The 14,117-nt window shown below is 47.1% G+C and overlaps 1 protein-coding gene across 1 annotated transcript; it reads left to right on the top strand.

Moving 5' to 3' along the window:
• The first annotated feature begins 9,847 nt into the window (after nucleotides 1-9,847).
• On the top strand, nucleotides 9,848-13,497 carry LOC132591194 (uncharacterized protein K02A2.6-like). The gene has a single exon (XM_060268413.1). The coding sequence runs from the start codon at nucleotides 9,920-9,922 to the stop codon at nucleotides 13,169-13,171; it is 3,252 nt and encodes a 1,083-aa protein (XP_060124396.1). The 5' UTR covers nucleotides 9,848-9,919; the 3' UTR covers nucleotides 13,172-13,497.
• The last annotated feature ends 620 nt before the right edge of the window (nucleotides 13,498-14,117 follow it).

Here is a 14,117-nt window from a genome sequence, read left to right as displayed (position 1 = left end):
AAGTCATACCTTGTTTTACGCTCTCTAGTTCCAGTCCATACATTCTGCATATCTGTAGACAGAATGACCAGATTGTAGCTTCACAGGAGCATTTTTCACACCATTGGAAACTTACTTTCAGATGACAAGGGGGTGATATAATGTCCACTGTTTATTGAACATTCATCCTGATTATTTGTGGGAAGGTGATACAACATTGCATCAAGCATTGTATTGCACACTTTCAAGTGCATTTCCCCATCACTTGGGGAATGGTGGAGAAGCTAGTTTTCTTGCACAGGAGCCAGCTTTAATTGTGCAGGCAGAATTTTTTGGGATGCAGTTGAATCCCACTCACAAAATAGTAAAAATTTCAAAGTGCAGGTTAAATGTGTGGAGAAGTGGAATCACATCTGCTATTGACATTCCTGATCTTTATGTATTGGCCATGATCTGAAACCTGTCACCTCACACACTGCAACTTGTGAGATATACCATAAGATAACCAAAGGAACCAGAGCAGCATATGAAAACGTCTTCTTTTTTTCCTCTTTTTTTAATTAAAAGACTTTATTTTTTTAAAAAAAGCATACACAAAAATAAGAAGAAAAAACACGAACATAACACAACTGAACAAAAATCTCAACATAACAAAATCTCAAACAGAAAAACATTTAAACAACAACAACAAAAACCAAATATGAAATAAAATTAAATCCAAATCATATATGCATAAGGATAACATAACTTTAAATCATATATATAATAATATTAAATAATAGTAAACAAAAATAACAATATAAACAGGAGCATCCTGAGATTAAACAATACTAAGAAGCTTCACCCCACCCCACCCCCACCCCCTCCACCACTTGTGACTTCTAGCTTCTCCTATATACTGATTTATATTTCCTTGATATATTGCATACTTTGTTCTATAATAACTTTCTTTTTTCTTTTTACTTGTTGTGCCCTTCATACCTCTGCTACAAGATTCACTTTCTCTACCTGTTTCTTTAAATATAATTTGAATAATTTCCAATCCTTCCCTGCTTTCTCTTCACTTAACCCTTTCAATATTCCAACTTTAACTGCTAAATTTTGATAGATTGTTAATTTAGGTAGCCAGTCTTCTTTACTCGGAACTTTTTCACTTTTCCAAATTTTTTTGCGACTTGTGAGATATACCATAAGATAACCAATGGGTTAGACCAACTAGGCCATTATTGTTTAAACACACTGGCAGCGACTCTCTGGGATTTCAGACAAGTGATGTTCCCTGCCCTATTTGGAGATTGCAAGGATTGAACCTGGGACCTTCAGCATGCAGAGCAGATCTTCTACCACTGAGCTTTCCCCAGCACACTCCTGGGTGTTAAATCAGTGGGAGATAGACGATTGTGGAGGAAATGAACCCAAATGGTAGAGAAGTGCTTTCAGCAACCTTGGGCAACAGATTTCAAGTAGTGATCCCTGATATAAGAATTGGGGTGTTGTGTTGTCCCCATTTTCATCTGTGTAATTTTGGAGAGTATGCCAAACTGCGACATAATGACAGCCAATTGGAAACAAAATTATCTGCATGCACCCCAAGTCAGAAGAGTCGAGAGCAGGTGAAGAAAAAGCACATCAAGTGCCTCCCAAAATTATTTATTTATTAATTTTGTATACCATCCTTCACCCTAGCCCTGTTCAGAGGATGAGTGCAAAGTCTAAAGGGGAACAGCTGACCACCATCAGATCAGCCACCACAATGATGTGATCCCTCTCACCTCCATCCTCCGCACTCAGAGAGGGAGCCTGAGAACCTTCTTCCAAGCAAATGAGGGGACTGGGCAAATGCACTCCCCACATAAATGTCAGTGACTGGGCAGAGGAGGAATGGTGGAGGACCGCCTCCCTATCCTGACCCCTCCAGGAAGGAGGAAGAGGAAGTCAGTATAGATTTACAACAGTGGTTTGAGGGAGGTTGCAGCTCACAGGCAGATGAGGGGGAAAGTTGGGAAATAATGGGAGAGCCAGAGCAACACCAGGCTGACACGTTGTCATTAGAAAGCAATCCAAACCCTCCATCTCCCAGAACCCGGCGAGCCTTAAAAGTAGGAGAGCAAAGAGCTCAAAGACAGAGGGTACGTAGCAGCACCTGTAGAAGTGATGAATGAGGAAGTCAGAGAGACGGGGTGGAGATTCTCTCGGGACAATGGCATTATCCAAGAGGCTGGGTTCTATAGGCTCTCTCTGTAAAGACTGAAATAAAAAAAGGATGGTAAGAAACCTTGTCTTTATAATTTCCTGGGCAACCAGCCAGGAGCTGCTGATAGCATTCTGACAGTAAATAGCAAAGGATCAGCCATGTGCTGAAGGACTGCTGGGGGTGGGGCTTACAGAGACCTTTTGGTGGCATAAATTGCACCCAGAAGCTGATAGGTAGCCAGTAGCATGTCTTGTCTCTTATTGTAGCACTAACTGTTCTCCATTAAACCAGCTATTTGACAATGACAGTGTACACTTTCCTCCTTCCCCCACAAAACAACAATGAACCCCCAACACCTCATTGCCCCCCTCTCTGGAAAATAAATGCAGATCCATAGTTTGATGAAGGCCATGACAGGTTCTTCCCTTGTTGCAAAGTGTGCAGCTATCTTCCCCATCTGATATCACTATCTCATCTCCGGCATTTCCAGCTCCCTTGCAACTTGGCATGTGGCAGACGCATCCATTGCATCTCCATTCTGCGGGCTTCCAGAAGACACTTCAATCGAATCGGAAAACCAGATGGCTTCAAAAGACCCTCATTTGCCTTCCAGGCAACATATGGAATATTAATTAATAATAGATTAATAGACCTTTCCCCACGTTAAATTTTAATCTGTTTGCTAGAGCTTTTTGTGCATGGAAAAACAATGGCTGCACTCGAGCGCTCATGTCATCTTTGCCTCTTGTCTCTTGGAGGAAACGACCTTCACGGGGAATGTCTAAGGAGGGTGGAGGGAGATGCAGAGGGAAGCACAACATTTTGTTTCTTAAACTGCAGCTGCAATGGAGCCACCCAGGGAGGAGAGAGAATTTAAAGAGCAGAAGGAGCCGCAGATTGATTGTGTGTGTGTGTGTGTGTGTGTGTGTGTGTGTGTGTGTGTGTGTGTGTGTGAACCCACAGAGGTCCCTGTACACATCCTGGTGGTCACATCTGAGTGGGTTTTTCTTTTCTCACCACTGGTCCCAAGCTATTTGGGGGCTCAATAATAAAAAGCAGCACATCTTGTGGGGGCAGGTTCTATAATTTACTTATGTGCTGCATAGAGAAGTACTTCCTCCTGTCGGCCTGGATTCTACTGTCAATCAACTCCAGAGGATGTAGGTTCTAGCATTATGAGACAGAGAGGAAAGAACCCTCTCTAAATCCACACCATACATAAATTTATAGGAACATAGGAAAGCCACTTCCGCATCTCCACGGAGGTGGTGTTGTGGGCTTGCCCCGAGCGAGCTCTCGCGATGGGGGCTGAGTACAGCCCCTTCGCGAGGAGGGAGTTCCCACCTCCGTCAGACCCTGGCCGGCTAATGGGGTCGGCCGGGAGGCGGGGCTTAGCATCTTTTAAACCGACCGGAGGCGGGAACTCAGCCTTTCCTGCCCCGGCTCCCAACCCAATCGGATCACCCGCCCACCCACCCTGTAGGCTAGGCAGGTTAGGCCGACGCTGCTATGGACTTCGGTTGGTCGCCTTGGTTGGCCGGGGGGCCTGGTAGGACTTTTTCCACTTGGGGCTAGCCAAGCTGGTTTTTTCGCCTACCTCATAGCAATTCGTCACAACTTGGTTTTGCGGTTAGGCATTGGAAATTTGCATAAAAGAAGAGGGGGGGCAGATTGCATCATCCTCTGCCCAGAAATTGGAGAAGTAATTCCGTTAAAGGGATTCCGGGGGCGGTAGCTTTGTCCTGGGCCTGCGGAGGACAGGGCCTTATGGCACCCCCCAATGGTGGCCACAGGAGGTGTTCCAGTAGATGTACCGGGCTCCTTTCTGGTGGTTAATTTCTCCCAGACTGTAACACACGGGTTACAGTCGGATATAGCCGGTTAGGTTCCAATGCCTAAGCCAATACCGCTCATCATTCATAACCAATAAAGTTGTGGCCTTTTCGCCCACTTAAATTTATTCATTGTGTCTTGTGTCTTATTTCATGTGGAGGGAGGGGCATTGCCACACAAGCTGCCATACTGAATCAGATCATCAGTCAGTCTGGTTCAGTTTTCTCTACCTGGTAGAGACTCTCCAGGATTTCCCAAAGCTCCCTAGAGATCCCAGTGATGGAACCTCAGACCTTCTGCACGCCAAGCAGATGCTGGGTTATGGCCCTTCCTCAAAATGCATCTACTACCACATCTATGATGTCCCTCCCTTAAGTTGATTTCCTTCAACTTAAGAAGCCTCAATTTTTGCAACCTCTCCTCCTAACGGAGTTACTCAGATATCATGCTTAACGTCTGGAGGCCACTGTTTAATCCTACTGGAAAACAACTCTTCAGAAACTCACATAAACAATATATATATAATTTTTTAAAAAAATTGGACAAGGCATTCCCAAAGGGCAGAAATATGGGCAAAATAAGAATAAGAGTTTATCTGAGATAGGTAAGAAAAAACAACAGGGACTGTCCTTGGTAAAAATGGACTGTTGGGAATTTCCTGCCCATTACTATTATGCAAGTGTCTTCATTGTACTGTTTTCAGCAACTGCTAAAAACTTTTTGTTTAGGCAAGCCTAAGCAGGCATGTAATTTTGTTGTGTTCCCTTTAGAAAATGCTGGTTTTCTCTATTATTTGAAATTTTTATTATGTCTACAGTTTTTAAAGTCTTTTGAAATTGCTATTTTAATGAATACCGTTTTATGTTAAGCGTGTGTGTTTATAGAATTTGATTTTTTAAAATGCACCTTTTTCTTTTTTGCCTGCCTGCCTCTCTGTCCCTCTTCCTCCCTGGCTTGCATGCATCTGAAAAAAGCAAATAAATTCAGAGAGGTATTCATTTATCTATTACAGCTTCTCAGGGTATGGAAATAGCAAAGGATATGGTACAAATGCCTTTATATGCTGTTGACTCAGAACTCGCGTGCTAAGCAGAACTACAGAAAACTGTTATTTCTCCTCCATGTTGATAAGCAGAGTAAACATAGACTCCTATGCGGGTCTTGGGAACCACTTACAACCTAAAAGAAAATGTCTGCTTAGTCACTTGGCAATATTCATGATCCATGAGCTTTAGTACTGGGGAAGGGGCAGGAGGGGTCAGGCTGCTAAATAATCTCTCCAAGTCTTATTTTCATGCTTCCCTCTCTCTATCCCCCCCTTCTATTTCAGATGGAGGTTTATATTTCCTAAGCATTGATACAAATAACCAGCCAAAAGAGAATTATGCACCTAGACAATGGCAAGAGCTTGCAGCACATGTGCCAATGAATCACTTGAGAGACTCAGACCTTGCAGCAAAATATGTGGTTTTGCAGGGAAGAGCAAAGAAGCAAAAGGGGGAAAGGAGGAAAGGTTGCCAGGGCAATGGAATTCTTTAGGAGTTATGGCTTTCATTTCTGTTGGAAAGACAGATAATTTTCCATGTTCTGCACAAAATTGGGCTAGATAGAACACCTCAGCTGCACAATCAATCGCAATTGAAATTCTAAGTCAAGAGTCACTGTAGAGTACCAAGCTGTGCAAGAGTAAAAGATCCAGCAAAGGAATATATGCAAGAAACTGTGTGCTTCTTTCGAACATTAAACAGCCAAGAGCATTGTGGCATCTTAGATTTATTGTGGCATGAGCTTCACTACACTAGAGCCCACTCCAACAGGCACATGAAGGTTCAGATGTAATTATATTGGTCTAATAAAACTACCGTTTATTAGACCAAGAATGAGCATCGTGCCTACAAGTAACTCCTGGTTTTCAATCCCGGGTTATAGCAACAACAATCTTTCTAGCTTTGCTATGTTAATTAAACACCTGCACCGGGAGAGAAATACGTGGTCTTTCAACACTATAACATTAAGCCAAAGGTTACCTGGGTTTTGCCAAAGGTTTGACATTTTAATATATGCCAATATTCACAAGTGACCTGTTGATATTTCTGACCATTTCAGCAGCTGAAATGTTTTGAGGAGTCTTATTTCTTATGTATGCATTTATCACTCTAGAAAATCACATTGATTCCATTTGTGTGTGTGTGTGTGTGTGTGTGTGTGTGTGTGTGTGTGTGTGTGTGATTTCAATCGTTGATTCGAGTGCGGTGTCATGGTTAGTGTTGGACTAGGATCTGAGAGATCAGGGTTCAAATCCCCGCTCGGCCATGAAGCTCACTGGCTTGCCTCTTAGTCTAACCTACTTCGCAAGGTTCTTGTGGGGATTAAATGAGATGGTGGGGGACGTGAACTCTGTCTGCCAACCTTGGAGAAAATGGTGGTATATAAATGAAAAATAAAACAAAATAAATGCCTTTCAGTGCTCTCTGGCTATTAATTTTTCACTATTAATACTATTAGTTGTGGTGGTGGTGACTGTGATGTTGAAGGTGTAGCAAGTTGGATAATTCAATTCAAAACGAGGCCCCAAAATATGGGTAACTATAGGGCAGGCCACATTTCACAGGTCTGGGCAGAGTGAGGTGACTGCCTTGAAACGACATATGCTAGGAGACAGTGGTAGCAGTTCCCTGGCTGTTCCTCCTAACCATCCCAGCTATTCCCTTCAGATGGAGGATTGAGCTATGCATGCCACCTGGCCTTTTCTGGTCCTCCCAAGTTAGCCTGCTGGCCCAGGCACAGTGGAGGATGTTCTCCTGTCATCAGTGTTGGAGTAAAATTCAACTTCCAATCCAGCTGGCTCTTGTGCAGGCAGATGGCACATGCGGCCATCTTGCCCTTCGCTTCAGGCAGCAAAATGTCTTGCGCTTGCACTGCATTGACAGCTTCATAGAATCATAGAGTTGGAAGAGACCACAAGGGCCATCCAGTCCAACCCCCTGCCAAGCAGGAAACACCATCAAAGCATTCTTGACATATGCCTGTCAAGCCTCTGCTTAAAGACCTCCAAAGAAGGAGACTCCACCACACTCCTTGGTAGCAAATTCCACTGGCGAACAGCTCTTACTGTCAGGAAGTTCTTCCTAATGTATAGGTGGAATCTTCTTTCTTGTAGCTTGAATCCATTGCTCCGGGTCTGCTTCTCTGGAGCAGCAGAAAACAACCTTTCTCCCTCCTCTATATGACACCCTTTTATATATTTGAACATGGCTATCATATCACCCCTTAACCTTCTCTTCTCCAGGCTAAACATACCCAGCTCCCTAAGCTGTTCCTCATTGAATCCCAAGATCTTAGAAACATTCTTATATTTGGTCTGTTCCTATGAAGCCTTGCCACACTTTCAAGTGGCGTGGTGCAGGGAATTGAGGAAAGGAGGGAATTCCCATTTTTACTGGTAAATATGGGGAGGTGGCAATGAAAACAGGGGGCTAACTAATTGGTTTATGTGCATCACCAGAACACCAAGAGACTTCTTCCAGCTGAGCTCTTGGGCTTGCATAAGGTATAGGGCAACGTCAAACAGTCTGCAGTGCAGTGGAAGAGTGAGTCAAACACATAAGATCAGAGTCATGGGGCCTGACCTCCCTCCATTTTCAGCTGTCAGGAAAAGACGTAAGCCTCTGCTCTCTTCATTTGTGGAATTATACTGTAGATATCCTGCCCAATTTCTCACTGAGAAATAATTCGCTGTCACCTATCATTGTCCCAGCCAGTGAGTGGAAAGCCCTCACCTTTGTTTAAAAAGTCACAGACCCTCCAAGTGTCCCTATTTTCCAGGCACAGCCCCTGATTTAGAGAAGCTGTCCCTGATTTGATCCCGGAGTGTCCTGCTTTTCCTTAGGATGTTCCTATTTTCATTGGAGAAATGTTGGAAGGTACGGAGTTATTCGACTCCAAAGCCACCTGAAGGCAATCCTGTATAGGGAAGTTTTTTAAAATGTTTAATTTTTATTATTTTAATATTTGTTGGAAGCTGCCCAGAGTGGCTGGGTCAACCCAGTAGATGTGTGGGGTATAAATAGTAAAATTATCATTATGGAATGGGACGTCCCTATTTTCATTGAAGAAATGTTGGAGGGTATGAAGCCATTGTACTGTGCAGTTCTCCTAATATAAACCTTTCCCCATTCCCCCAATATAATGCATTGCACTGTAATGTAATGTTATTTTCACCCATAAATGCATCTTTATACACACTGCCTCCAATATATGCATTTTCCTACACATCTTGGGGTTGGACAACTGCATCACACAATTTGGAGAGGTGCAAATTGAAAAGGACAGCTGTGTTCTGATTTGTGTATTACTATTGTTGGTGGTGGTGGGTTGTTTTTTTTTAGGAGATGCAAATTAGATAGTCTCCCCTTAAAACATGAACCAAACCACTTTTTTCTCCCCCATCTTTCTGCTAAGTCCCTTCTCTTATAAAATTACTTCTATATTTGATTCATATTTGACACAGTTAAAAAAAAACTCCAGATGTATTTAGCCTAGGTGTGTGTATTTCTCTTGATTTAATGGCATTTATATCCTGCTTTCCCTCCAGTAAATTCAAAGTGGTGTCCTGGTCCCCCCCCCCAACAATATGTTCTGTCCTTACAATAACCCTGTGAGGTAGGCTCAGCTAAGAGATTGTGAGTGGCTGAAGGTCAGCCGTTGAGTCTCATGGCTAAATAGAGATTTCAGCCTCCATCTGTCCAATTCTACTCTAACCACTGCCTGACACTTTGGCTCCATCAACTTTATATTCCTGGCAATGGGCTTATTTGTGCTCCAAGAACCTAAGTAGCACCAATCAGTGCTTTTCTCCAGCTCTGTTTGCAGCTTGCTTCTCTGGATAAATAGAGCTGTCGGTTCTTCTGAACATGTATCTGGAGTGAATGATGCTAATCATAACTTTGGGGAAAGCATGTTGACAGCTCTAAACACTCCCACTAGTCATAAAGCAACTGAAAGATGTTAGGGATAGCTGTGATGTGACCAGAGCTGCATAATGATCACATTTTTTTTTTCATTTTTTGACTGGGCTGCTGCTCAAGAAAAAGAAAGATGAGAGGGAAGTTGAAAGGGCACATTAATGCTAGTGATTTAAGGCTTTTTCTCTCTCTACCCACCAGGCTTGACATCGGGCACTTTCGATGGGCAAATTGACAATTGGATTATTGTAAAAAATAAAAACAATGCTTCTCTATATTAGCAAAAGATTGGGTGGTGGAGGGTGGGATCCGATTGCTCAATTTGGAACAACGAGTCTAAGAGGAAAAAACCATGTGAATTCTATACAGTGGAACCTCGGTTTATGAACACCTCGGTTTACGAATTTTCGTTTTACGAACGCCACGGACCCATCTGGAACGGATTAATTCACTTTCCATTACTTTCAATGGGAAAGTTTGCTTCAGTTTATGAACGCTTCAGTTTATGAACAGACTTCCGAAACCAATTACACCCATGCTTCGGGTTAAGTACTGTTATGTACTGAGCTGAATCCTAGAACAATAGGATTCAGAATCAGCGGGAGCTACCCAATCCAACTCCAGGTGGAAGTGAATCCGCAACCTGATTGGCCTGCTGGAGCAGCCAATCAGGCGGCTGGCAGAAGTGAATCTGCTACCTGATTGGCCTGTAGGAGCAGCCAATCAGGCTGCAGGCAGAAGTCAATCCACAATATAATTGGCCCACAGGTGTAGCCCTGAAGTAGCCAATCACGCAAGGCCCATTGTGTAAATAATGTATATAAGCAGATGGAACGCAGAGTGCAGGCAGTGCAGAAAATTGGGACACATCGCCCGGGTGTGTCGGGCTCGACTCACCCGTCGACAAGCATCAGATGACCGACCCAGGATCCCCAGGTCACACGGCACCATGCACCAAGGCAACTCGACGGAGATCACGGACTACCAGGTATTCCAGTTGCCCCATCCCAGCACAGAGAAAATTTATATAGAGGTACAGATAGAGGGAGCCCCATGCCGCATGGAGCTGGACACGGGTTCAACTCTATCCATAATCTCGGCCCGAACATTAAGGGAACTGTGCCCTAATGGGGGTCCCAAACTAAGGCCGGCCCCATTCACCCTCCGGGACTTCCAGAAACGTAAGGTCCCTACAATGGGGGTGGGGACCTTCAGGGTGCAATATCGAGGGCGAAAGCAACAATTGGACTTGCTGGTAGTTAAGGGCCCCTACGTTAGCTTACTGGGACTGGCATGGTTTGGACCTCTGGGGCTAGCCGTTACCGGGGTGAACCGCACTAGCTTACAAGTGGACGTGGACGCCATATGCAAAGAGTTTCCAGGGGTTTTCGATGGGGCATTGGGACGATATACAGGACCCCCCATTGCCCTACAGCTAGACCCCGCTGTACGACCCATCAGGCACAAGGCCCGCCGGGTCCCGTTCGCCCTGAAACCCCGCATAGACGAGGAATTGGACCGGCTCGTGGAGCAAGGAGTGCTGGAGCCGGTGCCCAACGCCCCCTGGGAAACTCCAATTGTCACACCCGTCAAGCCTAACGGTTCGGTCCGCATCTGTGCAGACTACAAATGCACCATAAACAAGGCTCTCACGGCCCATGCATACCCAGTGCCAGTGGTCAGCCATGTCCTCGCCACCCTGGCTGGGTCAAAAATCTTTGGCAAACTGGACTTGGCCCAAGCGTATCAACAGTTGCCTGTGGACGAAGCCACAGCAGAGGCTCAGACGATTGTGACGCACAGAGGGGCATTCAGAGTAAAGTGGCTGCAATTTGGCGTTAGCGTGGCACCAGGCATATTCCAGAATCTAATGGACTCTCTCCTTAAAGGGATTCCTGGCGTCACCCCCTTCTTCGATGATGTACTGATCGCCGGGCCCACACCAGAGGAATTTGAGGACCGCCTCCGCTCCGTCCTGCACCGTTTCCAGACGGCGGGCCTCAAGGTGAAGCGGGAAAAGTGTTTACTGGGAGTGCCGCAGGTGGACTTTCTGGGATTTAAGGTGGACACAGAAGGGGTCCATCCAACCGGTGACAAGGTACGGGCCATTTGTGAGGCACCAGCGCCCAAGAGCAAGCCCGAACTTCAGTCATTCTTGGGACTATTGAACTTTTACCATGCCTTCCTTCCCCATAAGGCAGCGGTAGCGGAGCCCCTACACAGACTCCTAGATAAAAGGGCCCCTTGGGTGTGGGGCCAGCGACAAAGGGCCGCATTCCAGGCAGTCAAGGACTTGCTCGTCTCGAACTCGGTCTTGGCACACTTCGACGAGAGGCTGCCAGTGGTGCTGGCATGCGACGCCTCTCCCTATGGCATCGGCGCTGTCCTGGGACACCAACTCCCGGATGGAAGAGAGGTGCCGGTGGCATACTTCTCCCAGACGCTTGCTGCAGCCGAACGAAACTACTCACAGATTGACAAGGAGGGTCTGGCAATCGTGAAGGGCGTAAAAAAATTCCATGATTTCTTGTACGGGCGGCCCTTTACCATAGTGACTGACCACAAGCCGTTGCTTGGCCTGTTTGCCCCCGAGAAGCAGACCCCCCAAGTGTTGTCTCCACGTGTCCTCAGGTGGTCAATTTTCCTTGCCGGCTACCAGTATGCACTAATCCACCGCCCTGGGAAGGCGATGGGCCACGCAGACGCACTCAGCAGGCTACCACTACCAGAAACAGGCCCCGACCCAGCGCCTGCGCAAGAGGTTATGACCCTGGAGCTGCTTCCCGACCGACCCATTCAGGCACAAGAAGTTGCGCACCATTCCACAAAAGATAGGGTCATCTCCCGGGTCCTGGACTGGGTGTGGCGAGGATGGCCCAGCAGCAGCCCCGGGCCAGAATTCGCTGGCTACACAAACCGCAAACATGAACTGTCGGCCCACAAGGGGTGCCTGTTATGGGGAAGCAGGGTCGTTGTTCCCCAGCCCCTCCGCAAAAGGGTCCTCACAGCCCTACACGAGACACACCCAGGGGTAGTGAGGATGAAGGCCCTTGCCAGGAGTTATGTGTGGTGGCCGGGGATTGACAGAGAGATAGAGGCCTGGGTCCAACACTGCCAGACCTGCCAAGAATCCCGCCCGGATCCCCCAAGGGCCCCAGTCCAGCCCTGGGAGTCCGCCCGACATCCATGGTCACGCTTGCACGTGGACTTCGCTGGCCCCTTCCAGGGAAAAACATTCTTCATAGTGGTGGATTCCTACACCAAATGGCTGGAGGTCGCACTGGTACCGTCCACTTCTACGGCGGCAGCCATACGGGTACTACGTAAGCTGTTTGCAACCCACGGGCTCCCTGACACCCTCGTCTCGGACAATGGAACCGCATTCACGTCAGAGGAGTTCCAGACCTTCACAGCGCAGAACGCCATCCGCCACATCCGCTCAGCACCATTCCACCCTGCCACCAATGGCCAAGCGGAGCGCATGGTGCGGACCACCAAGGACAGCCTCTGCCGCATAACACAAGGGGACTGGGAATACCGCCTTGCCGCATTTCTTCTAGCACAGCACAGCACCCCAAGCACAACGACGGGCCGGAGCCCAGCTGAACTACTCATGGGCCGGCGCCTTGCAACTAGACTGGACCGACTTCACCCCGACAGAGCTCAGGATGAGGTAGTGGAGGGGAAAGGCAGGAACCCCCGGACATTTGTGGCCCAGGACCCAGTGTATGCAAAGAATTTTGGGGCAGGCCCAGCATGGGTACCCGCCACAGTCACCAAGGTGACCGGTCCCGTGTCGTACGAGGTACTAACGGAAGGGGGGCAATGTTGGCGCCGCCACTGCGACCAGCTACGGCGACGATTCCCAGGAGGAACCCGGGAGGAGAGCGGGACAGAGGGGTCCCAAGGGGACAGCAGGGCAGTGAGGCCTGTAGAGCGAGAGGGGTGGGCAGGGGAAGCAGAAGCAGAAGCAGTAGGCACAGAGGGGCGCCCCGAGGCTGGAAGGACACCGGAACCAGAGTCACAACCTAGTGGTTCAGTGGCGCCAGACCAGACAGCCCCGGCACAGCCAGCAGCCTCGGAACACGAGCCAGAACCAGAACCCCTGACCAAGGAACACCCCAGGCCACAACGCACACGGAGGCGGCCAGCAGACCTTGGGGACTACGAATGCAACTTCCCAGGCAGGACTGGAACTTAGAGGGGAGGGGTGTTATGTACTGAGCTGAATCCTAGAACAATAGGATTCAGAATCAGCGGGAGCTACCCAATCCAACTCCAGGTGGAAGTGAATCCGCAACCTGATTGGCCTGCTGGAGCAGCCAATCAGGCGGCTGGCAGAAGTGAATCTGCTACCTGATTGGCCTGTAGGAGCAGCCAATCAGGCTGCAGGCAGAAGTCAATCCACAATATAATTGGCCCACAGGTGTAGCCCTGAAGTAGCCAATCACGCAAGGCCCATTGTGTAAATAATGTATATAAGCAGATGGTTTTGGGAAAAGAGCGATTCGTCTTCTCTTCTTCTCCTTGATGAAATGAGCTGAATAAAGAGCATGAAATTCACTCTCGACTCCGAGTATATTTCAGTACGCTTCAGGTTGAGTACTCTGCGGACCCGTCTGGAACGGATTAATCCACTTTCCATTACTTTCAATGGGAAAGTTCGCTTCAGTTCATGAACACTTCAGTTTATGAACAGACTTCCGGAACCAATTGTGTTCATAAACCGAGGTACCACTGTACTTTATGTAAATAGCCACCTGGAGTGTTTTTGTCCTTTTAAAAGATGGAAAGAAAGGAGAAGGAGAAGAGAAAAAGGGAAAGAGATAGGTAGAAAGATAAAGATGAGTGCTTTGCACCAAGAACCTAAGAAGAGCGGTGCTGGATGAGACCAGAGGCCTATATAGTCCAACATCCTCTTTGATGGCCTGATGACTCTGTGTACCCCAAAAGCAGAACATGAAGGAAATAGTCACCCCTTGCTGTTGTTTCCCAGTGATTGGGCATTCAGAGACGGCATTCAGAGACACGTATCCTTTGACACTGGAGGTAGTAGCCATCATGGCTAGTAGCCATGGATTGCCTGAACCTCTGTGGTTTTGGTCAAATTCCCTTTTAAAGCCATGCAAATTGGTGGCCAGCACTCT

Source organism: Zootoca vivipara, chromosome 15 (genome assembly GCF_963506605.1).
Source record: "Zootoca vivipara chromosome 15, rZooViv1.1, whole genome shotgun sequence".
NCBI classification, from domain to species: domain Eukaryota; kingdom Metazoa; phylum Chordata; class Lepidosauria; order Squamata; family Lacertidae; genus Zootoca; species Zootoca vivipara.
The sequence above is the reverse complement of the archived record's forward strand: the minus strand, read 5'-3'. Positions and strand labels throughout refer to the sequence as shown.